The sequence below is a fragment of the Aulonocara sp. 'chitande type north' Nkhata Bay genome, linkage group LG11, assembly GCF_057382095.1.
Source record: "Aulonocara sp. 'chitande type north' Nkhata Bay isolate Kocher_YH1m ecotype deep benthic linkage group LG11, A_spYH_male_GT1.1, whole genome shotgun sequence".
NCBI lineage: Eukaryota > Metazoa > Chordata > Actinopteri > Cichliformes > Cichlidae > Aulonocara > Aulonocara sp. 'chitande type north' Nkhata Bay.
In genome coordinates, this window is record NC_141354.1 from 27,359,156 (window position 1) to 27,386,948 (window position 27,793).

General features: G+C 40.8%; 1 protein-coding gene across 1 annotated transcript; it reads right to left on the minus strand.

Annotated features, from left to right (window-relative positions):
• Positions 1-171: 171 nt before the first annotated feature.
• cers2b (ceramide synthase 2b) lies at positions 172-27,793 on the minus strand. Its single transcript, XM_086311675.1, has 11 exons — positions 27,308-27,793; positions 13,297-13,470; positions 12,292-12,409; positions 12,067-12,185; positions 7,306-7,363; positions 7,041-7,091; positions 6,208-6,300; positions 4,317-4,445; positions 3,180-3,286; positions 2,914-3,067; positions 172-2,663 (listed from the first exon to the last, which is right to left on the minus strand). Exons 2-11 carry the CDS (start codon positions 13,467-13,469, stop codon positions 2,508-2,510), a joined length of 1,158 nt encoding a protein of 385 aa, XP_086167801.1. The 5' UTR covers position 13,470; positions 27,308-27,793; the 3' UTR covers positions 172-2,507.

Genomic DNA, 27,793 nt, shown 5'->3' on the forward strand with positions numbered 1-27,793 from the left:
TAGGTGAAAGTTTGACTGGTCCAGCCCACTTAAAATGAATTTATATTGTCCACGATGTAATTAAAAATGAGTGTGACCCCCTTGTATATATAATATACTCTTATTATAAAAGGACTGATTTACTTAGGATTAGCCGTGATGAATGCGAAAATAACCACAAATTCAACTTGGTTTCATTGTGATTCATGATCTTTGATTTTACCATTAATAACAATACTTAGGCATCATTAAACAAAAAAACAGACAAAAAAATAATAATAACACTGTAATTAGGACACAGCTGTTTCTTCTGTATCACTGGGGAAGAGAGGCTGCTGGTTGGTTGGGGGTTAGTTAAAAAGAACGTGGTAGTGGAATGAGGGTGAGTTTGAAAGGAAGGCATTTTATAAAGAAGAGAAGACGTGAGAGCATGTAGCAGGTTGGATCTATGATGTGAGGTGGAAACAGGAAAGAAAAGGAGAGGGCATGAAGACAAGGAGAGCTTCCCATACATTACAGATAAGGCACTTGACATACAAAGCTTTAGAGCAACAAAACTCTGTAACACTCATTTCATGATTTCATCTAAAAACTAAAACAAAATAAAAGTTTCAAAGAACATACCTGTAAACACATTTAATACCCAGAATGATACTTAAAAAATTTACTCAGATCAACACTTTAAATTTGCAGCCGGGTTAACAATCAGAACCCAGACTATTGGGCAGTGACCTCGGGAAATCTGAAATTGCGAAACCGTCCTGCTCCACTGTACTTAATGAAACTCCAGCATTTCAACAGAGCAACGCCCATTCGCATTGAGTCATCGCTCTTCAGTGGGTGGCATCGTCAATGCAAAACTGCTTGAGCTGAAGAAGAGAGGAAAAAGTTATTTAGCAGTTAGTTCAAGTTTTCTATCGGAGTTTATATTCATTTCTGGCTCTTTTATAGCCTAAACACCAAAGAACTGTTGAACTCTGGAGATGACTCTACTGGAAGCAGGAATTGTACAAAGTGAGCCTTAGTGGATTAGGAATGAACAGAAGTTAAAAGGGGACATATTATGCTCTTTTCCAGCACCATATTTTTATTCTTGGGACTCTGCTAGAGGAGCTTTGCATGATTCACAGTTCAGAATAATCATGGGTTATCTTGAAAGAAGCGGTTTTAGCTCCCTGCCAGGTCCCTTTGAAGCATGGTTTATAGTACTGCGCTGAATCTCCACTGCAGCGGGTGATGCTCGCGTTCATACTCGGGCACTGTCACTGTCAACATGAGTAAAACCGAGCTAATAAATCTGGCACAATACTAGATATTTGTAATAGTATAAGGGACAAGCTAGATACAATTAAGGCCTATTAGATGCTGTTCAACTAATGCTTTATCCTTGTGCTAACAGCATGCTAAGTTTACACTGCGTATCACTGCCAAACAGATGTGTTGCAGTTTCTGAGGTTTTTGGCTAGGTCACACTTTTAACACAGTGCCATAAATCAGGTATGAGCCAGCTTTCTTCTGATTGGCTGCCTCTTGTAAACAAAAGATTTTAACACTAAGTGGGTAGAGCTGTGTGCCCAAGATTACCATATTAGGGATAGCCTCTCTTTGTGACATCACACAGATGCAGGGGTAGAAAAAACTACCTGAAATAGAGCATTTAGAGTAACGCAAAGTCTGAGCTTTTGGCTCACAGGGAATGCCTGCACATGCACAGACCTCATTATCTGAAACTTGTTTAATGTTTAATGTGAACATCCATTATTAAAAGTTTATGACAGAAAATATGGACCAGCACGATAGGCCCCCCCTTTAAAAAAAAATCTTGCTGATTACTAAACTCAAACCAGAACACTTTACAAATGGCACAAACCACACCGGAGAGCAGAGGAGCACAGTCCTACTGCAGGTTATTACTTTATATGAGAGACTCTGTACTTTTGTGCAAAGACATTGCAATAGCTGAACGGATAGTTGCATAGACAGAAACCTAGGGGAAATAAATGCCCTATTGTGTCACCTTCACATAACCCACTTTCAGTTGTTTTGTTCTGTTAGTAAAAAGCAAACAAAGAATAAAGCAACTCAATTTCAAAGCAGAAGGCTTTAAAATGGCTTTTTCGTAGCCGTCAGCTGGCTCTAAGGCACACAGTCAGAACATGAAAGCTAAAGTAGAAGCAGCATCACCTCCTCCGCCCCCTCATCTGTCTTCTCCAAACTTTGCTCTTCTCCATTTTTTCTTCCCCGTCTCATTGAAAACGTTTGGGACTAACATCAAACAAAAGGCAGTGATACATTTTTTTCCTCTGATGACAAAGCGAAGAGCCGTGCCACTTAATGTAGTGTATGTCATCTGCTGGATCTCTGTGCCCTCTAAAAAAACATGAATGTGTGTTGTGTAAAAGTAACAGTGCCAAATTTCCTCAGATACCCGCTGTTCTGGGTTTTAGGGAATCACTGGTCCCTCCCTCCTGCTCCTCTACTGAGGGATATAAGTCCTTCTCATGTTTCTCCATCCCGTGACTTTAATTTCACTGCCTCTTGCGGTGATTGTTGTTGTGGACTGTGTGACCATTCTGCACCGGGCCATTTTTCTTCATATGCTTTTTCTCTCCTGCCTCCTCGTCGCCCTCCTCTTCTGATTCGTCTGTTTCATCTTTGTCGCTTCTTTCATCATCCACTTTTTCCTGAAGAACACGAGGAAAAGCTCATGAAAATATATAAACATCATCATTAATCGGGGAGACCTCCTGCTCATGCTCTCCTGGAGCTCTGCAGAGTGTCAGAACAAACTCAGACTTTCAAACGCCTTATTCATTTTTGATTTGCAGCTTTTCAGAAGAGAGTATGTGCAAATTTGACTCACAGAAATAAATGTTTTGCAGCATTATTTAGTTTTTCCTGTTTGACCTAATTGATCTCTTTTGGTTTGCTTACATTGTTGGTGAGGAATCGGATTGCTATGCGTATAATGAGAATGGCCCAGAAGATATGTAGACACTGCAGAGTCATCAGCAGCCCATTGAAAAAGTAGTAGCCGAAGAATGGCTTATAGATGGTGACTGGATACACCCACGTGCAGTAAATAATCCTGCAAGAGAAACGGCGAGGATTAAGGAGAGTGAAGCACGACAAACAGTGGTATACTGCAGCAGTCAAAATGACTGTCTCAAATCTGTGTATATGTATGTGTGTGTGCTTACCAGAAGGGGAAGATAACAAGGCGGGTGACAATGAAGACTGCAGCAAATACAATGAAAATGTAGTTACAGGCATTTCTCCACCCAGCATAGTTGAACATCTTTGCAGACTGTTAGTGGAAAAGATAAAAATAAATTATCAAAAGGGGAAAGTTTCTGGGGGAAAAAAAGCATTTAAACTTCATTCATAGCTTTTTCTGTTTGTAAATGGGTCCTCTTGGGCTTGACTGCATGAATGACCCGCATGTAATAAAACCAAAGAGTATTCGTGGTATAAAGGAGGAACTTAGCCAATGCATCTGTAAAAGATTCAGAGGCTAAAGTGAAAGCGCTTTAAACACGCATTCTCTTTAAAGGCCAGCAGGGGGCGATCCTGTGATTACAAAAAGACTTCTGGTCTTCAGATTTCTTCCTCTGTGACCTCAGTGACACTTTTCTGGTGGTTTTATGGTCTCGGCCAGTAACTTCAAACCATGCTGAATAAAGCATGAAGTTCATTTTATAAATTATGTGTCAGATTATTGGCTAATGATTTGTGTGCTTTGTCCCCCATTTTCACAGTAAGCTCCACCCCTCGCTCATTGCGTCTGGCAAACACTCAGATAAAATCTTCCTAACTTTTAACTGGACTTTGCTAACAGTGGGTGACTTCATGGCATCTATGTTCACCACTTATACAGTCTTTGGCAAAGAGTCAGTATCACATTCCTGCTATTTATGGTCCTTTGACAAACTAAAATACATTTAATGCTTAAGGGAATGACCCGAATAAAAAAACAGAAAAAGAAAAAAAAGCAACAGGTTACAAATATTTCTATTACCTGATAAAAACCATGCTAATTAATGAAAGTCTAAAGTGTTTATATCCCACAAATAATACTTAAATTGCACTTTCCTCCACAGGGGGCAGTATGTGATCAGTGTAAAAACATCAGAATACTCAAAGGCCAAAACATCCTGCTTAGTGGTGGTAGGGATAAATGACATCAGTGCAAACTGTGCAACATTCAAACACAGTTCTCACACCTCACGGAGTAAAATATCTCCAGGATGACAGGATGTAAATATATGTCGAGCTACAGGTTAGTTGATTTTGGGCACGTGCTTTCCATCAGTGTATAAAATGAGGTGAGGCTTTACCTCGAGGAGGTAATCGGAGGAGTCGTGCACCAGCATGATGAGAGTTCCACAACGGATGTAGTTAACACACCAGGAGAAGCTGATGAGGAGGATTGTTGCTACATGGTGAACTATCTGCTCCTTGAAGTCCTGGAGAGGGGGAGATAGATGGTGGTGGTGGTGGGGGGGTAAAGATGCTTTTGAATTAATGCCGTGTACATGAAACAGAACACATATATATATAACCGTGCACTATTTTTTAACCAGGTACATGAGAATGCAAGTACATCCAGCTTAACATTATCTGGGTTAGACTTTGTGCTGCTGAAACACACTGTGAAAGAGTTTGGCAAAAGTTTTTACCCCACTGTGCTCAGCTGACCAGGCTGAGCAAAGTCCAAGCCAAACACACTCAAAGGCGCACAATACACACGCACACATGTCACACAAAGGCACACTGAAACACACACACACGTGTCACAGCAGCCTAATGTCCACTCACAGTCCATGCCAGATGTGAAACTGATCAGAGAAGAGTGACGAAAGACTCTTTGTCAGCCTTGTGTGCAGAATTATGATGCTATATCCACACAGATTCAATAGTGGCTGTGTCTGCACAAATGACATACTCATTTTGCATGCCCCCTCTCCTTGAACCACCACCTTATCATGGTAAAGGGGTTTGTCTGCCCTAATAATCCTAAATGCCACGTTGTCAAAATTTGTCCCCAGTAGGGTCTGCCAAGGCAAATTGGTTCTAGGTGAAAGTTCAGGCCAAGTGTGATTCACAAGACGCTTATGGAGCCACATTACCTCACCTGCATTGGGGTTACTGGAGCCCCGGAGGCAGGACTGGTCGATGGGCTCACCCTTAGCCCTTAGATCATAGGGCTTAGCTGGGTTCAGTATGACTTAGTCTCATGGACCACGGGATGAGATTCTCTCTGAGTTTCTCAAGGTTCTAACTGTTGTGGAAATGTTGTCGCTGATACGTCTCTGCACTGTATGGAAGTTGGGGACATTGATTTGGGACTGTCTTACTGTCTTACCCCCTCTTTAAGAAGGGGGACTGGAGAGTGTTCCAACTTCAGGGGAGTCACACTCCACTAAACTAACAGACTAACTGACAGAGGAGAGTCTGTCTGTCAGTCAACCTTAGGATTCTGGAGGAATGTTTGAGCGTGAGTGTGAAGCATATGGGATGAGAATTAGCACTTCAAAGTCTGATGTGTTCCCAAAGTTCTCAATTGGAAAAGCGTGGAGCACCCACTCCAGGACAGGACTGAGTTATTGCCTCAGATAGAGGAGTTTAAGTGTATCAGGGTCTTGTTCACAAGTGAGGGAAGAGTGGTGCAGGAGATTGCAGTGATGTGCGAATGCTGTACACAGCAGAAGGAGCTGAACATGAACACGAAGCTGTGTATTTACTAGTCAGTCACCAATGGTCACGACCTCTGGGTAGTGACCAAAATAATGAGAATGAGCTCCCTCCGAAGGGTGGCTGGGCTCTCCCTTAAAGGTAGGGTAAGGAGCTCAAAGAACAGTCGCCACTCCCCCATACTGAAAAGCGCCAGTTGAGGTGGTTCCATCTGAATAGGATACCTCCTGGGCACCATCTATGTGAGGTATTCTGGTCATGTCCCACCTGGAGGGGGCTCCAGGGCAAACCTTGGCTCGCTTAGCAATGTCTTTGTGCTCCACTGGAAGAACTGGAGGAGGTGGCTGGGGGGCAAACGGTCTGGATATCTCTGCTTAGGCTGCTGACTCTGTCATCCAGACTGGACAAGCAGCAAAAAATTGATGGATGAATGGTTGGGAGGAAAGACAAATGTCTTTTCCTCCTTTTCCTGTTCAAATCCTTTGTACTCCTAAATAAAGAAAATCTTTGTGTTCTTGAGATAAATTCACTTACTTTGCGTTTGACATCAGAGGCGACGCTGAAGAGTAGAGATCCATAGAAACCCAGTTCAATCATATAGTACCAATATTGGGACGGCAAGAGAGTCTGAAGGGGAGGATACAGATCGTTAATTTTAAAGTCAATATAACAGTTTGTGCAAATCACTACTGGGAAGTGGGGCTGTACTTTTTCCTATATTACAGATTAACCTTCTAAATGTTCTCTGATGAAATTGATTTTGGTGTAAATTTAAAAATGACTAATGTCTGGTTTAACTTCAGAGAGTGCCAGTTAACACATCCAAGCTGCATGATTGTCACAGCAACTGTGTGAAGATATTATGTCAATATAGACCAAAATCTCTGAGGAATGCCTCCAGCATCTTGGTGAATTCAGGCTAAGAAAAATTAAGGCAATTCTAAAGACAAAAGAGGCTCCAATCCAGTATCAGCTGAATCTATATGTGTCACGCATCCCAACCGAGGGAGTATAGTTTACTAAACCAAAATAAAAAGCCTGAGGATCTTTTGGCACAGATATTCACAGAGTCTGGGATCGTCAGTGAGACTGTGAGAGAAGTGTTTATGTTAAAACACCTGCTTTAAAGTCCTTAAATCTGACCTTGACAAATGTCACCCATTAAAGACACTAAAACTAACACTATAACTAATCAAATCTAAAGTGAAACCGAAACGAAGAAAAGCCACTCTAGACATGTTGCTTCCATCATTTCAGGACAGGCAGGGAGAAACTTTATTACCTTCCAGGACCTTTTTGTTCTGGAGCTTAATTTAATGAACAGATACGCAGTGCATTTATTGTACTTAGTGATTCTAGAGACGTACCAGCACAGGAAAGTCTTGCCACATCTCCTTCAGGTCATACAGCCAAGGTTTCTGGAAGGACATGCAGGATGGGAATGAGACAGCAAAACACGACAGGTGTATTTATAACAACTGACTCAGCACAAGGATGAGTCAATGCTTCCCCCTCTGACAGCGCGAGAGGTGAGGTTATCACGGCAAAGGAAAAGGCTGGACAGGTCATGAATATACATAAAAGCATGAGAGGAGGAAGAGGAGTGGTCGAGGTTAACATGGCAGTACTCACATCGATGAGGGCGGCCAGGCCAGCAATGAAAGCAAGAAGGTAAAAGGTAAATCTCCAACTGCAAGAGAACACACACACATACAAACACACTTTCTACTCAGTCAATGAGGAAAGACAGTAGGCACATTTTCTACCAGCAGACACATAAATGCATCTCACTCACACACACACAAATTCTCGCTTACAGTCACAAACACACAAGTTAAAGAGAGATGCCAGGCTGCGTGAACTGCCTGGAAAATCTGCTGATAATGTCAAACACAACACACACACGCGGGAACACACAAATGCACACACAGAGACACAGACACAGTCAAATATGTGATAACAGACAATGAGAGCCACTAGACAACACCCTGTACTGGAGACAGTGATAAGTCATTGTCACTGCTCATACAGGTGTAATGAGAAGACGCTACAGAAAACGCTGCAGCAGAGACACAGATACAGAGAAGGAGTGGGAGTGTGGGAGATACCCCAGTGGGGGGAATAAGGGAGAGATACAGAAAGCCTGTTGTGTGCACATCCACAATACATCGATTCACAAGAAAAATGCCTTTACGCTGTAGCCCGCATAGTGAAAGACACACCATGACCAGAGAGCGACAAGCATGCAGTCACATGCACGCCTGCACACACCCACACATACACACCCACACATCACATATGCACACACATCACTGTAAATTGGCTGAAATAATGTAAATGCTTGGCCCATACCTGACAATAAATATTATTTGCTTTATTTGTTTGGTTTTTGTAGTTATTTTTCCCATCATGTGTACCAGGAAAACAAAATCACTTCAAAAGCTATTTTAAGCTATTTTTGAGCATTTAGCCCACTTAAAGCTGTTGTGACACACACAAATTCAGCATCACATCACAGTTACTAATCGAATTTGTGTTACAAAAGCTCTTTAATGATGTGTGTGATAGGCAGACACAAAGAAAAAAAAATCATAAAACATGCTGTTTTCTGCACTTCCACTTACAGTGGGGCAAAAAAGTATTTAGTCAGCCACCGATTGTGCAAGTTCCCCCACTTAAAATGATGACAGAGGTCAGTAATTTGCACCAGAGGTACACTTCAACTGTGAGAGACAGAATGTGAAAAAAAAAATCCATGAATCCACATGGTAGGATTTGTAAAGAATTTATTCGTAAATCAGGGTGGAAAATAAGTATTTGGTCAATAACAAAAATACAACTCAATACTTTGTAACATAACCTTTGTTGGCAATAACAGAGGTCAAAGGTTTACTATAGGTCTTTACCAGGTTTGCACACACAGTATCTGGTATTTTGGCCCATTCCTCCATGCAGATCTTCTCGAGAGCAGTGATGTTTTGGGGCTGTCGCCGAGCAACACGGACTTTCAACTCCCGCCACAGATTTTCTATGGGGTTGAGGTCTGGAGACTGGCTAGGCCACTCCAGGACTTTCAAATGCTTCTTACGGAGCCACTCCTTTGTTGCCCGGGCGGTGTGTTTTGGATCATTGTCATGTTGGAAGACCCAGCCTCGTTTCATCTTCAAAGTTCTCACTGATGGAAGGAGGTTTTGGCTCAAAATCTCACGATACATGGCCCCATTCATTCTGTCCTTAACACGGATCAGTCGTCCTGTCCCCTTGGCAGAAAAACAGCCCCATAGCATGATGTTTCCACCCCCATGCTTCACAGTAGGTATGGTGTTCTTGGGATGCAACTCAGTATTCTTCTTCCTCCAAACACAACGAGTTGAGTTTATACCAAAAAGTTCTACTTTGGTTTCATCTGACCACATGACATTCTCCCAATCCTCTGCTGTATCATCCATGTGCTCTCTGGCAAACTTCAGACGGGCCTGGACATGCACTGGCTTCAGCAGCGGAACACGTCTGGCACTGCGGGATTTGATTCCTTGCCGTTGTAGTGTGTTACTGATGGTGACCTTTGTTACTTTGGTCCCAGCTCTCTGCAGGTCATTCACCAGGTCCCCCCGTGTGGTTCTGGGATCTTTGCTCACCGTTCTCATGATCATTTTGACCCCACGGGATGAGATCTTGCGTGGAGCCCCAGATGGAGGGAGATTATCAGTGGTCTTGTATGTCTTCCATTTTCTGATGATTGCTCCCACAGCTGATTTTTTCACACCAAGCTGCTTGCCTATTGTAGATTCACTCTTCCCAGTCTGGTGCAGGTCTACAATACTTTTCCTGGTGTCCTTCAAAAGCTCTTTGGTCTTGGCCATGGCGGAGTTTGGAGTCTGACTGTTTGAGGCTGTGGACAGGTGTCTTTTATACAGATGATGAGTTCAAACAGGTGCCATTCATACAGGTAACGAGTGGGGGACAGAAAAGCTTCTTACAGAAGACGTTACAGGTCTGTGAGAGCCAGAGATTTTCCTTGTTTGAGGTGACCAAATACTTATTTTCCACCCTAATTTACAAATAAATTCTTTACAAATCCTACCATGTGAATTCATGGATTTTTTTTTCACATTCTGTCTCTCACAGTTGAAGTGTACCTCTGGTGCAAATTACTGACCTCTGTCATCATTTTAAGTGGGGGAACTTGCACAATCAGTGGCTGACTAAATACTTTTTTGCCCCACTGTAAATCAGATCACTTCAGTTCATGTGAAGGGAGGTGGGATACAGAAAACTATTATTTTCATTTTTCTGGCACCAAAGGACAAAAATGTGCCGCTAAAGTGTAAAGCACAGCCCGCCCAGAAACAACTGCTCTTAAAGTGACATCAACTCCTGAAAACATGTGCAATAAGCTAAACCAAAGCTAAAGCGGCAAAGAAAGAGTGAGGTTAAAGCTGAGTGTATGGTGACTCCAGCCAAGCAGCCAAAGCCTGATTTTGAACAAGTAACAAAAATGCTGATGAGCAGTCAGGCTTAAAGCACTGCAGACTCCATTTCCAGCGGCTTCAGGCAGGTGTTCTATTGTTTCTTTGAGCTAATACTTAAACAGTAAAATACAGATCATGCGTGTGACTTCATTAAAGATTTGAGTGGAAGAGACTTTGACTACAGCTTAAGCTTTATGTTGCTAACGCATGACGTACGGCTAAGTAATGCAAATGTAATGAAACAAATGAGTTTCTTCAGGGAACAAACAGGTTCAACTTCAACCCATCCGAATACTTGGCAAACATATCGGTTAGGGCTGTTCGATATAACGATATATATCGCATGACGATATAAAAACGTCTATCGTTTCATTTTACGCTGTCGTTTGTTTCGTGGTGTCGCAAAATAAACTGTTTACGCCAATATTTTTTCATCGTTTTGATGGTCACTGTAGTGGCTATATTAATTTCTTAAAGTTCTCTCTTTCTCTTATATTTTATATAATCACACTACTGACGGACAAGCGCCTGTTTTTATGCGTTGTGGTTAGCAACAACGACGGTAACACCATCGCGTGTCCGCTTGTTTATGTTCCACATAAACCTTTCACAATAAAGCTCAAGATCCTGTTGAGACTTTTCAAAATAAACTGAATCACGTGAAAGAGCAGATTATTTACGGATGAGAATTTAAAAAAAGAGCCGCCAGGTGCTAAAAAATAAACGTTAGAACAGGCTTTTCCCAGCAGCACGCCGTGTAATAAATACTCATAAAGAAAACGGCAGCGGCAACTTATGTCTAAAAATGTATAGTTTCATGCATCGGTTAAAACACTCGACTCCAGCTACATGACGCGCAGCTGGAAACACTTCACGCAACACGAGCTTCCCGAGATTCACAGAATTTACAGAAAATGTTACATTTTTGTGATTTATATTGTTATCTGGACGATAGAATTCTTATATCGGGATATGAGATTTTGGTCATATCGCACAGCCCTAATATTGGAGCCTCCTGATTTTACACTTACAGTTTTGTAATTTTCATATTTATCAGCAACATCTCTGCAGGAAGTGCCATCATTAATGTCATTTATGTCTTTACCAAGAACTGACGGAAATAAAGGGTGTGAGAGAACCGGGTTTGAAAAGGGTTTCCAGGGTGAGCGTGCACTGAAAAATGTCATGTCTTTTGAGCTTTGTAGGAAAAAACAAAGCTGTAATACTTCCCCTACAACTCCATCTCATGAGTGATGCAATCAGAGGCTCCAGAGAAGCTACAGAGACCCTGTGGTGGGTACAAACTGTATTTCTGTCTCACTCTTTATTACAGTGACTTTTTCATCCACTGTACACAGCGTGTCCACCGTTTTCTGGGTAAAAATGGTAAACTGATCTTTTGAGTTAAAAGCTTTCACAGATCTGCATCAAACATAAACAACACCCAAGCCAACAGATCATGAAAGACTTACAAACAGGACACATGGGATAATATAACCATAGGATTTCTCTGCATCCATATCAGTGGACAGTATATCTGCATGCTGTCAGTACTAGTATCGGTATCATGTTATCTGCTGTCTATTGTACTGTACGTATCTGTGAATCCTGTCAGCTGGTAGTAGCTGGCCTCAATAGCCTTGTAATCAGGCTGTTGGTTTAACTCGGCTTCTGTTACAGTAAATGTTGGCTTACAAATAAAAATAACCAACAGTGGTGACAGAGCCCCAGCTGCAAAGGCCCTGTGCTAATAAGCATGGTTGGATGTGTGAGTGTGTGCGTGTGGAGAGCAGGGGCAACATTGCAATGAGTGCAGAAATAGAGGGCTACGTTTGCCCTCAGAAATGTGCTCATATTGCCAGAGGAACACTCTCTGGACTCTACAGCAGTCATATATGTTTAGAAGAGCACGGATGCATACCTGGCCTCGCGAAACTTTTTGAGCAGACTCGGTCTATCCTGGTTCCTTCGTCTCCTGAACCATCGCTGCACTTGTCTTTCTGAGTAGCCAGTCTTCTTGCAAAGACTTGCTACTGAAGACTGAGAACAGCACAAAGAGGTCAGATTTGATTATTTTCCCAGTGATTCAGTCGAAAGCTGCATTAGAGCCTTTGTGATGTTGCAATAGAAGGCCAGAGGTATCTACCTGTGTGGGGTTTTTGGTAATGTTACAGTAGTAGGACTCCAGTGTGGGGTTGTGTGGGACCTTGAGCCGCACCGTGTCTTCAACCCCGAGCAGCGAGGCCAGAGGCGTGGCCACCATCCTGCAATTGTGACATGTTGGGATTAAAAAACAGTGACAAAGAAAGGAAGCATAGGTGTGATTATTAAATATTATATAATCCGATATTCAAGCTATTATATATACACACACACACACACACACACACACACACATATATATATATATATATATATATATATATATATATATATATATATATATATATATATATATATATATATATACATATATATATATATATATACATATATATATATATATATATATATATGGGGCAGGGATAGCTCAGTAGGTAAAGTGGTCGCCCCATGATCGGAAGGTCGGCGGTTCGAATCCACTTAACGGCTACCCTGAGGTACCCCTGAGCAAGGTACCGTCCCTACACACTGCTCCCCGGGCGCCTGCTTAGTGGGCTGCCCACTGCTTCACAGAGTGAATGGGTCAAATGCAGAGAAAAACAAGTAATTTCCCCATGGGGATCAATAAAGTATCCATTATTATTATATATATATATATATTTTTTAAATGTGTTGTCTTGATTACACTGTTTCTTTTATTGTATATTCTGACAGTTCTGTGGCTGAATAGGAGGTAGACATGAAAAACAATGAGGAACAGAGTCTCCTGGCATTAGCAGGGAAACACAGATGAACGCTGATTAGCTCCTGGAAACAGGAACGCTGTTTGCACACTTATGTGGAAAACAATAACAGCTGAAGAAACAATGGGAATTTATTCATCATAGATCTGGGCACAACAAAAGAAGGATTAAGTAACTACTGAGGGGAAAAAAGCATAAACTAACTGAATACAAAGTCAGGAGAGATTAAAGACATAAAGAAATGCATAAACGCATTAAAGGTAAATGTCTGAGATAGAATAAGACAGAGTGAAAAATGGATCGACCTTTCAAAGATCTGACGGATAATGAGGAATATGAGGGCAATGGGCAGCGCCACCCACAAGTCGCGGGCCTTGGCGTACACTCGTCCATCCCGATCCTCCAGGTCAGCCCAGCCCAGGCCCTCCGGAAACCACCGCCGCTCCTGCCAGAACCACTCACTGAGCTCCGACAACATCCTGAAGCACACGGACACAAACGGAGTCAACACTTTCAAACAGCGTGTAACCCAAGCTACAATACAATAGCTATCATTTAGACCCGCAAACCCTAAAGTTTGTTGGTGTAAAAATAGGTGAAGAAAAGACAGCTGGATGGTTGCTAAAACTCGCAGGTCACACCTATATTTTTGAAATAATATCCCATCACAATCCTGGTGGAAATCTATTTGAAGAGAAGCTGCTGGGCAGTGGAGCCAGTTTTAACCACGGCTCCTACAGTATGTTCAATGTAGGGCTGGGCCATATCATACCGTTCACGGTAATACCGGTATAATGTTGGGCAACAATAAGAAAATGAAATATCGCGATAGAATATGGGCATGCGCAGTGCCTTTGTTTTCATACACACATGGTGGAAAAAGCATGGCGGCGACGCAGAATGAGAAGGGCGAAAGTGGATCGTTGAATGAAACGGATGAATCAGAATTGGTTTGTAAAAATGCTGCAACTACAGTGGTGTGGAACTGGTTTGGCTTTCGTCCGTCAGATACACAACAAAGCACTATTTTTGGTAGAGCATGCTAGCGGGCCGTCGTTATTACCGTGTTTTTCGGAAAATACGGCACACTTAAAATCAATCCTTTGATTTTTCTGAAAATCGACAGTGCCCCTTATAATCCCGTGCGCCTTATGTATGAATTCTGGTTGTGTTTACTGACCTCGAAATGATTTTATGTACACGGCACTCGAAAATCTGTCAAATGTTTTAGTGGGACTTTGCTAAGCTACGAACCCGCACCGCTTGATGGATTGTCGGAGCATTACGGCTATCGTAGGCAGGCGCCTCGCGGAGTGATACGTACTGTGCTTCAACATAATATTACCGTATTGTGTGTGTATAACCTCTTTTTAAGTTTTGTGGATATTATACATGGTTATGCTGAGGATATGTCGGCCAATTTCCACTGGAAATGGTTAAACTGTCAGCAAGGAATTTGCATTTGCACTGTTAAATTTTTATATAACTGTAATGCACATAAAAAACAGCTGCTTGTTTAAGTGAAAATACATTGATGGGGTTTCTTGCACTAATAAAGTTGTGGAGTTGTAAAGTATTTTGTCTAGTGTCAATTATATCGTCAGTTATATCGTTATTGTAAATTTTCAAATGTATAAATATTTTTGGTCATATCGCCCTGCTCTAGTTCAATGCGTTACTCTAAAGAAAACAGCCCAGTGAAAAAAGAGAATACAACCGAATGTAGACATGACGCTGGCTGAGAAAACAACAGGTTGTTTACAGTGTTTGTGCGTATTTGTTTCCATGAGCCGAACAGAAAAACTTTTAGGAGGTTTGCTTTATCAGAATGTTACCACTTAAAGATGTTCTGACTGAGGATATGACCATCTTACAAAAAATATTTAACATGTTAGGAGCAAGCTGCAGCTTCAGCTGAGCTTTCATGATTTTATTTTTATCAATTATCTTTTAAACTAAAATCCCTTTAAAAGTAATTTGGTTTAAGATGTAAAAAAACAACAACCCAAACGGACCCAACAGAGACTAAAGGAGCATGCTGCTACTTCTGTTGCTCATTTAAAAGTAAATACGTTTTCTAAAAATATGCCTTTCTGAGTCATTTTGAAGGAAATATCTGCTGATGTGGGAGATTCCCTCATGAACAGCTGCAGTAGAGTAATTTCTGCACATTTTACTAATAAATTTGTTACGTTAAAATATGATCACTTCTCTATTATTAAAGTTCCAAGAGCTTTAATAACAGAGCATTTCTCCTATATCTCACTACTAGTGAGAGTAGGAATGTTGATCTTTCATAAATGAGCATCTCTTTCAAGTACAGTGATATTGTTCTTCCTAAAATCTGTATCCATAAGCAGGGATGAGCAAGCAAAGAGGTAAACTCTGAATAACTGAGCTAAAAAGTTTTGTAATTTTTCATCATTTTTAATTTTTATTTCATTTTGAATCTTTCTTTGTTTCTTCCAGTTTAGTTTGAGTCAGTTTCGAGAGTGGGTTTATTTGTCTCAGTTCAGTTTTTACTGTTTCAAAAAGTTTCGTTTTTATTAGTTCCACTGTTACTTCTAGTCTTTTTTAATTATTGTTATATGGGTGGCAATTATCAGGGGCCTGCCAATCAGAAGTTAGGTGGCTTGATTCCTCCAATCTGCACTGTGAAGTATCCTCAGGTAGATGCTTAACCCCTGATGCACCTATCAGAGTTTGAGTGGGAATTTTAAGGGCATTACACACCGAGTGTTGTAAAAAAGCGACATGAAAATCAGAATTTCCCAGGTTTGAACTTATCGTGTAACAAATTTACAAACCGAACATGCTGTGTTTTTGTGGAAAATGTTGACATCAAGCGATGATGAGCTGGTGGTGCGGCTGCTTTTGTACATATTTCAGGATGTCAGCGGCATTTTGAGCTCTTGCTGGGGTCTCCTCCCAGCCTGACATGTCTGAATCATGTCATCAACAAGGCATTCTAGTTAGAGATTGTGAATATCACCTCAACTTGCTCCTTTCAGTGTGAAGGAGCAACACCTCTACTCCAACCCATCCTCAATGGCCAAGCACCTCACCCGTAACTAACATAAAATTAAAGTGCTATTAGAACACTTACATTATCTTACATCAGTGAAAACATGTCTGAGTTTCAGGACTCTCATTTCTTAGTATAATGCTGGCTCTTAATGATTTGGGGGTGTTTTTTCTTGTTTTCCCTTGAGGATGTCATGGGCTGGACTGAGATGGTTTGTGAGCCTCTCCCAGCCCTCAGGCCATATTTTGCCCTTATGTGGTCTATAGACTGGCTATACACGCACCCACTATACATCCCTGGCTATGTATATAGGAGGACAACTGTAATCGGATACATAATTTGGAGAATTGGATGATTTTCCCCCTATGCGGAAGCCTTCCTGTGTGTTTCTTACCATGCATATAACAGAGCAAATACAACATGCATAGAAGTCAAGAGGCCCTCACAGGAGAGGAAAAGGCAGAGCAACAACTAAGCAAATCTCTCCCTCCACATGTGCTTAGTCGAGGGCAGCACTTTCTCCTCAGACAGTACATAGCTGAATATTTCTGATGCAAAGTTCAGGGAGTGGCAGAAAGAGAGAGTGTAAAGAGGTTTGAATGAATATCTGTGGGACGTGAGTCATGAGTCAGTCGTAAGTGCTGAGCAGCGGGGGCGCCCCAAAGCACTCTATCTCCGGTGTCCCCCTGCAGATCTACAGTAACTCCCCTCCCAACAACTGCAGCTGTGAATGCCAAAACCTCGTAACCACTTCATCCCCACTCCCATCCCCACCCTGCTGCTCCCAGCCAGTTATTTGAAAAGGATTCCCTCCTTAGCTTAGAGAGCCAAAACCATGTGTAATGCCTCCTTGTCATGACTATCTTTAAAATTTACAGCCTAAACCCTACTTAGCCATTAATTTTGATAGAGTTTTACAGAAAGAGAAGCAGAAGCAGTAAAACAACTGTGCGGTTTATAAATTTTTTAGCATGTCCTTATCTGTGTTTGGAGCTGTGTTTGGTTTTAACGTTTCTGATAAGAGCTCACATGAAATACTTTAATATCAGAGCAGAAAAAGAGTTTCTCTGAGAAATAAATAAGCGCCTTTTCTTTAAGTTACACCCTTATAATGTGGAAAACACCCATTAAATGGATACAAAGGGGACATCTAAACATTACTTGTTTCTCCTGACCAACAGATGGAAACTGGAAAGTATGCAGTTTTTCTATTACTGATTATCTATTATTAATCCAGCATTTGTCATATAAAGAAGAAGTGTACTGTTTGACTGATCTCCTTCCTCTACTGGCCTTTTATTGGTGTACTGAACTCATCAGACTGATTAGAAGTTGTTTACATATTTAAACACGTGAAAGATTCCTAGTTTGACCCCAGGAGGAGACACAAATCGATTTGTAATTGGGATCGAAATAAACACACTGGAAGCGATTTGCTCGAAGCTGCTAGCTTGTCGTCAACGGACAGCCAAACCTCTGGTTGCCCAGGTAACACTCTAATATAGGGGTGTCAAACATAAAGCCCAGAATTGAGTCGGCAAAGACGCCAAATCCGCCCACTTGACAGGTTTGGAAAATGTGGGCACATATTTTCCACTTTCACTGATCTGACCCACTTAAGAAAGTGGGCAGTATGTGGCCCTTGATGTAGAATGACTTTCACGTATTTAATGAGCAGATCATATGCCAATCAACAGTATTCTTTGCTTTCATTGGTAGTTACCTCTGTTGCTCACCTGCAGGTATTTCTCCCATAGTCACAGGCTTTAGGAGCAGCCAAAAGTAGCAGCTGATAAGCTCATAATTATTCCACTTAATCACACAGACTTTGGGAAAATGAAAACACCACTACAGTTATAATTTCAGCTATTATCAATTACTAAAACAAACATTGTGCCACTTTCTGTGTTGCAAGACTCCTTCTCCTTTTTTTTTGCTATTCAGCACATCCTTTCCCTTTCCTGTTGCCCCTCAATAAAACTCCAGATTCACTCCCAGACAGACCGCGGGAGTTTTAGCTCAGTTAATTATTAATTTATTCAGTTTTTCCATTTGGATTATAATTAAGTTCAAGTCTTCTCTTAAATAAAGACAAGTTTCTTTAGTTTCATGATTCCACAATTTTCCTGATTATTTAGATTTTTTCATCTGCAACAGAAAAGCCATAAATGATCTTTTATGTTTAACTTCATAACTAGTTCAAGAAATTCAGCTTCACTTCATGTAAACTGCAGCTCACTGACACTGTTGGCTACGTCTCATGGTTGAGTGCTTCAGTTATTTTCCTCATCATGTCGTGTTAGTCATGGCCCCAGTTTCCTGTTGCAGGAGCACGGCTGACTGAGCATTGGGCTGCCCCTTCTCGCACCCCACCACCCCCCTTCTTTTAACACAGGTAGTGGTGGATGGGAAGGGTGACATATTTTTCCTGGTCACTTTGCCAGCTCTTCCACTTCGGTAGCCCTACATCTCACTTCTCCCAGAGTGCGCTGCCAGATCTTAAGAGCTTCGCTGAGCAGGGTTTTTGCATGCATGTCCGGCTCCATTATATAAAAACAACAACAACAACAACAACAACAACAACAGTGTAATCTCATTGAAATCCGATAACTAAATGAGCTTCTGAGCATCACTACGGATGGCCAAAAGAGCAGAGGGCACTTATTCCCCTGTATAAATATGTGATTTCCTATAATTAAAAATGACTAAACACTGTTTATGAGTGTGTCCGCTGTGATTAGTTCACCAAACACATACACACAAAAGCAAACAAAGGGGGGAACAAAGTTCTTTTAATTTCTCATTATTGTAGCAGTATGTGGTGAGTTCAGCTTAGGATCCCAGAGGGTATTTTTAGGGTGACTTGTTGAGTTCATGCAGTGAATTCAGCATGTTAAAGCACTTTCCCCCCCACAGCTTTCCTAACCCTTCATGCTATTGGCTCACTGGGTCACATGATCAGACTCTGACCATTTTAATGGTCCAATAAAAATAAAGGAAGCCTCTGGCAGGGGAGGGAAAAGGAAGTTGTCTGTGTATGTCCCTTTCCTTCTGTTTTTCTGACAATGAATGTACAGTACAAGCATGTTTGGTGATTATCAACAGCTCTCTCAGTTCACCAGCTGTCACTGCTGTTTCTTTTTATATTTTCCTGGATCCTGGGTTTTCAAACAAGTGATGTAGTTTCTCAGAAATTTTAGCAAAAACCTACACAGACACTCACTGGTTCCTGGTACAGAGTACAGGAAAGTTTGGGGAATGTAAACATGCTGCCACCACACAAAGGAAGCACTCCAGATTTCCCATTCATCTCCACAGATTAAGAACATCTCATGGAGATTTACAGTCAGCCTTTTCTGGATGGTGGAGGGCTGAGTCAGCCAGAGGAACATAAGTCACAAGACAGTAGTGATGTGCTCTAACTGTGAGTCACTTGTACCAAGCCACCTATGATTGTACAACCATTCATTTACTCATATCCATCCACACATGACACATTCAATAGCAAATGAAAATCCAAAATCAAATTTAAAAGTCTTGAATAATCAGGCCTCCTCTTATCTTAAAGACCTCATAGTATCGTATCACCCCATTAAAGCACTTCAGTCTCAGACAGTTCTTGGAGTATTTAAAAGTAGAATGGGAGGCAGAGCCTTCAGCTTTCAGGTCTTCCTCCCCTCACCCCACACCTGTCGTGGCAGATGGTCGCCCCTCCCTGAGCTCGGTTTTACCGGAGGTTTCTTCCTGTTAAAAGGGGGGTTTTCCTTCCCACTGTTTCCTTCCCCCACTGCTCTTGGGGGGATTTAACAAAATAAAGCACATTGAGGCAACTGTTGTTGGGATTTGGCACTATATAAATAAAACTAAGCCTTTAACTATGAAGTGAATGAATGGATCACTCACACGATAAGCTATAAAAACTACTATTGGAAACCAGAAAGAATGGTACACTGAAGGTAATTCTAGCAAAATTGAAAAGACTGGAGTTCTGCTGTTGGACATTTTTTTAAACATGGGTTGTTCTGAAAAGCTAAACTAAATTCAAGTGTGGTACTTAACAGGATGTCACTGTTGTAAAAAGGCAGTTTGTGAAATTTCTTCCTTCCTAGATTTTCCACCAGTAGCTGTAAATAGTTTTATTGAAAAGTGGAAGTGTTTAGTAACTACAGGAATTCAACCACAAAGTGGAAGACCACATAAAGTTACAGAGAGGGGTCGCCAAGTGAGTAAAAATCACTAACAAACTGCAGACTCAATAACTGTGGAATTGAAACCTCCACTGACATTAACATCAGCACAAAAACTGAACGCCAGGAGCTTCAAGACATGGGTTTCCCTGGCTAAGCAGCTCCTGTCGCTGTAATGTGTTGGTGGCCCAGTACTTTTGCCCATATAGTATATTTTAAATATTATATATCTTTAAAAAAAAGTGGCTGTTTTTATTTTAAACAACCATATGGAAGTTAAAAAAAAAAAGGATGAAATAGTAGCTTATCTATAATACGTTGCTGATCAAAGTATCACCAGTTCATCTATATTTATATACAGCATACTGCAGTACACAATTCATTCCAACATACTTTAAAGTTTAGCATGTATTTTTTCCTGGTATTACTCACACAAATACTGTGTTTTTGTAAAAGGAAACACACAAGGATTCACTAAATAAATCTTTTTCGCAGGATTAGTTTTAAACTTTTTTAACATAAAAATGTTAGAAATTTGTAATTAGAATATAAACAGGTTATACAATATCTATCACTGATAAACAAAACAGTTTACGTATGATAAAGTAATAACGTGTAAAATATAAACTATCCCACTCATTAGTTGATAAAAAAACCTTGGTCACTTCATAGTTAAAGGCTCATAAACTGCTGGGCCTGGTGATTTATTACAACTGGTTTGATAAGGATATTGAGTTACATCTCAGTCACTTGGCACTAAGTGTTTGCTCAATGCTTATTCTCTGTTTAAGTTATTTAATGAATTTCCTAAATTTAGACTGCTGTAAATCTGATATTGACTTTACACTGAAGATCTATCCATGTATATATGTAGATGGACAGATGGATGAAGTTACATTTTTATCATAATCGCATGATACGTCATCATTGGTGGGGACGGTGTTAAGCCATATTGAAAAAATTATCTCTACAGATATTGAGGAAAACATCATCTATGATTTTAAGGGTCTGATATAGGCAAAAGGCAAAAGGTCCCGAGTCTGTCACAGTTCACGCATGCAGTCAACTAATAACAAAGCTCACATTGATGTGTTTGGATTTTCGGAAGAAAACCACACAGCCACAAAGAAATCCTGCAAACTCAACCCAGAAAGGTCAGCAGGTCTGAACCCAGAACCTTCTTGCTGTGAAGAAACACTGCTCACCACTGCACCTCTGTCCTGCCCTTTGGCATAGTCACAACATCTAATCTAATTATCTTCTATTTCTGGGCACAACGTTTTTTCATCTATATGGTGTTTTAAGTACTGATTCGAGTTCATACACACATAATTTATACTCACCACTCTTAATTATTAATTGATTGATGATTTTATTATTGTGCTATGCATAATTTACATTTGTCCATTCCCAACAGGTTTATAAGCCACCAAGAACAAATAACCAGAACCAGGGAAGCCTCGTCACTTACAAGTACTGGAGAAATAATCGGACCTGACGTCTTTTCTGACCTTTGGAAACAAAGCTTTGGCAAGAAGACTTAAAAGGGCAGAAAAGTCCACATTTTGAGCCCTGCACATGACAGATTTCTAGGTTAAGGAATTAAAAACCACTTGGTTATGTTCTACCAGCAAAACTACTTGGTTAGGTTTAGGAAAAAAATAGTGGTTCAGGATAAAATGCAAAGGCTGGCACCTTTTTTAAAACTCAGTTTTCTTTGCTGTCAAGGGGACACATAACCTGCTAGACAGTGTGGACAGCATAGATGCTGCGGACATATTAAAATACATTAATTGCAAAGGCATACTGTCATATAAACACGAGACAGTTTGTGTTTTGTTATGAGACCAGAGTAGATTATCAGGCCACATAATCTGCTGGGCTGATAATCAGGCAAACCCTAATATCAACCCCTAATTGTAGCGCAGTGTTGGATTCATACAATTTTTTTGCAACTCAAACTCTTCAAATACTTTCATTTCAGCCGTGGACTAAATACAGTATGTCAAGCCTCCCTATATACACTGTTTATGTGTTATGGTCCAGGTCACAGCTACGGATTAGGAATCGCAGTACAAACCATGAAAACCTGAATGCACACATTGTGGGATGAAGTGGCAGTTCAGGAGGCTGACATGCTTTCTGCACATGGTTCATTAGCTGTAACTCAGGTCATGCTTTGGATATTCTGGGCCAGAGAGTTTTCAGGGTGAGTCATACACATTGTTCACATTTTACACATCCTTACACTGGATAAAAAAATAGCTTTTTAAAATAGATATTTTTATTAGATGTAGCAAATAAAGAAACACAAAAAAGCATAAATGTGAATTATATCTTTTACGTGTAAGAAAATGCGAAATCATCCTAAAACAGACGGACAGCTCAACGTTTCATCACTGTCACGCAGTCTGTGTGTTAGATAGAGATCACAAGTCGCTCGGTTTTAGTACCACCGACACTGATCTGTGACACTGATGAATTATTGATGAGACCGTTCAATCAGGCAGCAGACTGATTTGAACAGGCTTGTTCAGGTGGTGTGGGGACATCGTCATACTGATTTTCTTCTCCTCACAGTTCAATTCGGCCCCTTTGAGCAAGCACAGCGCTCTCGCTGAGGCCAAGCGGTTTGCCCTCTGGACATATAGGACGCTCAAAAACAGACAACAGAATTACTGATTACTCATTGAACAGTTTGGAAGAAGAAGAGGTAATCATTGACAGCTGACAGCTGTTATCTGTCCAGGTTAGGCTGAGGTTAATGAAAAACTGCATTGTCTTTTATTTTCTCTGCTGTTGGACTTCTGTGATGTTTAACTTGGATGGATGCAAAAATTCAGTCTGTAAGAGCAGCACAGCAGTTATTAATTGGATGACTGATTAATCATTTAAATTAACTGCTGCGTGAAATCCTTCAAAAAAGTTACAGATGGTCATCAACCAACAGTGTGGCACAGGCTAGAAGCAGCCTATCTAAAGCAGCGCTTATGGTCACAGTAATTGTGACATCATCATAACCCGGAAGGGGGGCTGGCATAGCTCTATGTTGGTTCTACACAGAAATTTGCAGACCCTATCTACATGCTTTGCACCTAGTCTGAGGGCTACTCTTGCTTGGTCATGTTTGTGGTGTTGTTGTTCCTTTAGTTTAGCTCCTCCCACTAAGGAGATAATAGACAAAGATCTTCTTTATGGGGAAGCGAAACCAGGCATTAAAAATAATGAAAACTGTCCAGTGCGGCCACTGTTTGTGGTACTCATGCTGCTTTTTTGATCTTTGATGGTGTTTCTCCCTCTTCCTAGTGAACTCCACTGTCACTCCTTTTCCTTTACAAGCCCACTTTTTCAACCAATCAGCATTTCATCTACGCACAATGTCAATCCTGAAAGACTAGGCACAGTTTTTTTTTTAGAGGACTGCATGGAAGCAAATCATCAGAGTCAATCCTTTACTCAGCATATCCTAATGGCAGCGCAAATAGACACAAATGCAATAGCTGGGAGTCATGTCACTCCCAAGTTGAGTGCCTTCCAACTAATAAAATCAGAAAAGTAAATTGATTATTAGTGTAAATTAGTGTAAACACTGATAAGTGTAAATGGTAAATGGACTGATTCTTATATAGCACTTTTCTACTCTCCCAGAGCACTCAAAGCACTTTATATAACATGCCACATTCACCAATTCACACAAGCACTTTCTCCTATGCTTTGTAAGTGCTTTCTACCTCACACACATTCATACTCCAATGAATGCACTGGAGAGCAACTTGGGGTTAGTGGGTTACTATCTTGCCCAAGAATATTTGGCATGCACATTGGGGGAGCCGGGGATCGAACCACGAACCTTCCGATCAGTAGATGACCCTAAACGAAATTAAATGTGTGTAATTAAATCTTCCAAAAAAATGTAATCATTCTCATAAACTTAGAATTAATCCATTAAAAATACACAGAAGCAGATACGGTTTTGTGGAAGCGGCCATGTTACCCTTCCGTCTCAAATACATTGGCTGTGATGGACATCGCTGCTCCGCCCAATCACATTTTATGCATATAGCTAGAGATCATCCCCATATATAGTATACCATAGACAGCGGAGAAAAGAACTAGACAACGTGCATATGACCAGAATGATATAAAAGTGGCTGATTTCACAGTGTTCATCAGAGTGGCAAACTGGGGCAAGAAACTGTGTCTGTGGCAGCTGGTTTTAGTAAACACCACTCCGTAGCACCTGCATGAAGGCAGCAGTTTGAACAATCTATGTTATATATATATATATATATATATATATATGTATATATATATATATATATATATATATATATATATATATATATATATATATATATATATATATATATATATATATATATATATATCGCCCACCCAGGGACGCCATGAAGGTAACGGTGGTCCCCGTGGTAATCGGAGCACTAGGTGCAGTGACTCCCAAGCTAGGCGAGTGGCTCCAGCAGATCCCGGGAACAACATCGGAGATCTCTGTCCAGAAGAGCGCAGTCCTGGGATCAGCTAAGATACTGCGCAGGACCCTCAAGCTCCCAGGCCTCTGGTAGAGGACCCGAGCTTGAAGGATAAACCGCCCGCAGGGGCGTGATGGGTGTTTTTTTATATATATATATATATATATATATATATATATATATATATATATATATATATATATATATATATATATATATATATATATGTATATATATATATATATATATATGTATATGTTAAGTTAGTTTATGTATAGATTAGACATACAGCCACCCTCCCATCTCGAGACAACTGACAATGAGTCGGCTAAACAAGAACAACAACAGCTGGTTATAAGTTAATGTTATGCCAGCTACTGTTAGGCTCAAATGTCATAAAAATGAAACTTTCTCTTTAATAAACACTTTGATTACATTCTCACATCATAAGAGTTAGTCACGTAGTGTCCAACAATGAGCTACTTCGAAGAAAGTTTCACTAACACCGGCTAACAGCAGCTAACAGACACGGAGGCTTCAGAAAAGTTCAGGATAATGCAACAGCTCATCTCAGTATCGCTATCATTAGATACAAGTAAGCTTCACTGACTCGTTGACTATTGGACTCCTTTCACAAATTTTTTACAGCCTCCTCCAGAGTAAACACAAGAGGAGACACAAGGGGACACAAGCTGAGGTAAACAGCAGACTAACAGCCTATACTAACTACAGATAGTCAGTGGCCAGAGATATTTGTCCTACCTTACCAAGATTTATCAACATGAATTGGAAGTTGTTGGAAAAAATAACGTAGTTGACTGCAATCTGCAATCTACTGACATCTAGTGGAGAGATTTTACACACTGTAACTCTAAAAACACTGCTGCAGCATGTTCAGACATAGAGCCTTCTCAATGTTCTGCATACAGCTTTTTTAGCGAGTCACAAATACACAACAGCTGCCACACTGTTTTAAAGCTTTACAGTTTTTTTTACTGCTTACAGTCACTGATCTTGGATTGTTAAGTCGGGCTTGTTGGAGCTGCTCTGGAATGCACTATTGTGCTGGTGTGCACACCAGCCAAAACACTAGTTAGCAGTAGGGTTTCTCTCTTCAAACTGATCTTTCAGACCATCAAAAAGAAATGACAGTGAAAGAATAAGTAGTTAGAAATACATAGGAAGAAACAACAATATCAAACCATCTAGTTCCAGTTTTAGGGAGTTAAATGTCAGGTTATAGCATAGGTTATGGTGTAGATTTAACGTAGAAGTGCAAATCCCACTTAATGGTCCCTTTTGGACCACTATTCATTTTATTTTCACTGCACGGGAGTAAAAGTCTGTAAAGTTAAAAGTACTTCTATCCCCTCATAAGGTGACAGAACTGTAAATGTAGTGTCTATTTAAAGTACCACTGAGTGCACATCTTCTCAACACGTTATAGTTACACGATAGCACAGTCAAAAAGATGTTTGCCTTGGCAACAGGCAGCACCTGTAGCTGCTGTCCCTTAAATACATACACCTAAATAAGCAGTAAACACAAGAGGTGCCAGCTGGTAGCCGGAGCTGCAAACATAAAACAATAGTGGCTCCTACAGTGAAGCCATATATATACACTATGGTGGTTAACTAAACAAGAACTGAATATGAGAAGACTTTAATGACATCTCATTCTATCAACGGTTTGTTTTGTTAATAAAATGCTAATTAAATGTAAAAAACAATTTAGCAAGAAACAAAATATTATATTATCTGGCCATTAAAGCATATAGTAAAGTGGGGGTTTCTGTTTATACAGTATCTTTCAACTTATTAAATGTGGGTCTATATTGGCTAAGTGCTAAAAACATCTCCAGAGTGGACTTCTTTACATTAAATGGAAAATGTTGTACAAATTGGTTTTATTGGTCTGACTCACATATGGCACTCCTCTAATTAACCTACTTCTTGGATATTATAACTGTGACAATATATTATACATACTTGCCTGCTGTCACGTATTTACACGTCTGAGTATGAAAGAGTCATTGTGGTAACATCAACAAAACAAACAATTATTTCCCGTACGGCAGCTACAGCTGCCTCCTCTCATTCTAAAGCTTTAGTATTTATGTTTACTTAGCATTCTGCAGATTTGCTTTAATGTAGCTACTGCAAAGTGAACCACATTAAAGACTGCCTGAAGGAGAGGGTGAAACGGAGATTATTAAACATAGAAAAAACGATATATATTATTTAAAACTATATTTGTATAGTGGGGCTGTGACTTGTGTGTGTGTGTGTGTTAGTTACAGTGATAATGTGGCTAGTTAGCAAACTTTAGCGATCCACCGTTCAAGCGCCAGACTGCCCTCGTGTCATCATATTACACAGCCACTGGCAGGAATAATCAACCATCACATATGAACCCAGCTTACGCCGCGTTTTTATTCTCTTTCTTTTGTTAAGAGACCGAAAGCGGCCTGTTATTTTTAATTGCCCGATTCCTGCACGAGTGCGTAATGACGTCTGAGGTGAGCGAAGATGCGGAGCGTGCGTCTCCCGCAAACACTCAGGCGCACAAAACGACCAACGTCTACCACCCGACATGAAAGTGAAATGGTACTTACTTTGGTGTCCTTCTCGCGCCGTGAAGAAGAAGAAAAAATCTTCTTTCCACCAAAAATTGTCAGTTGTTTTTTGTCTTTTTCTCCTGGTCCCGCGTAGCTCACTGGAAAAAAAAGCTAACGGTCCCGTTGAGTGTGCCCAGCCCGCTGGTTGTGCTCAGAAGGGCGCAGCTTACTGATTTTTACATGTTTCCATTGGGAACAATGTGCGAAAAAAGGGAAGGAAAGGGGAGCTACAGATGGGGAGAATGTGTGAGATGCTGCAATGCGATATCGGCGGCTTTTCTCCCAGCAGTGTTCAGGTAGTTTTTTTCCCCCCTCCCTCGTCGTGTCCCAGCTAATCCCCCCTCGTGTGTCCTGGGAGTCGACGGGGGTCTTTGTGGCCGGACAGAGGATGGGGTCGGGCCGGCAGGAGAGCGGACTGAGAGGCGCAGACAGAGAGGGAGGAGTGAGGGAATAACGGAGAGGGAGGGACGCAGATGACGTCCA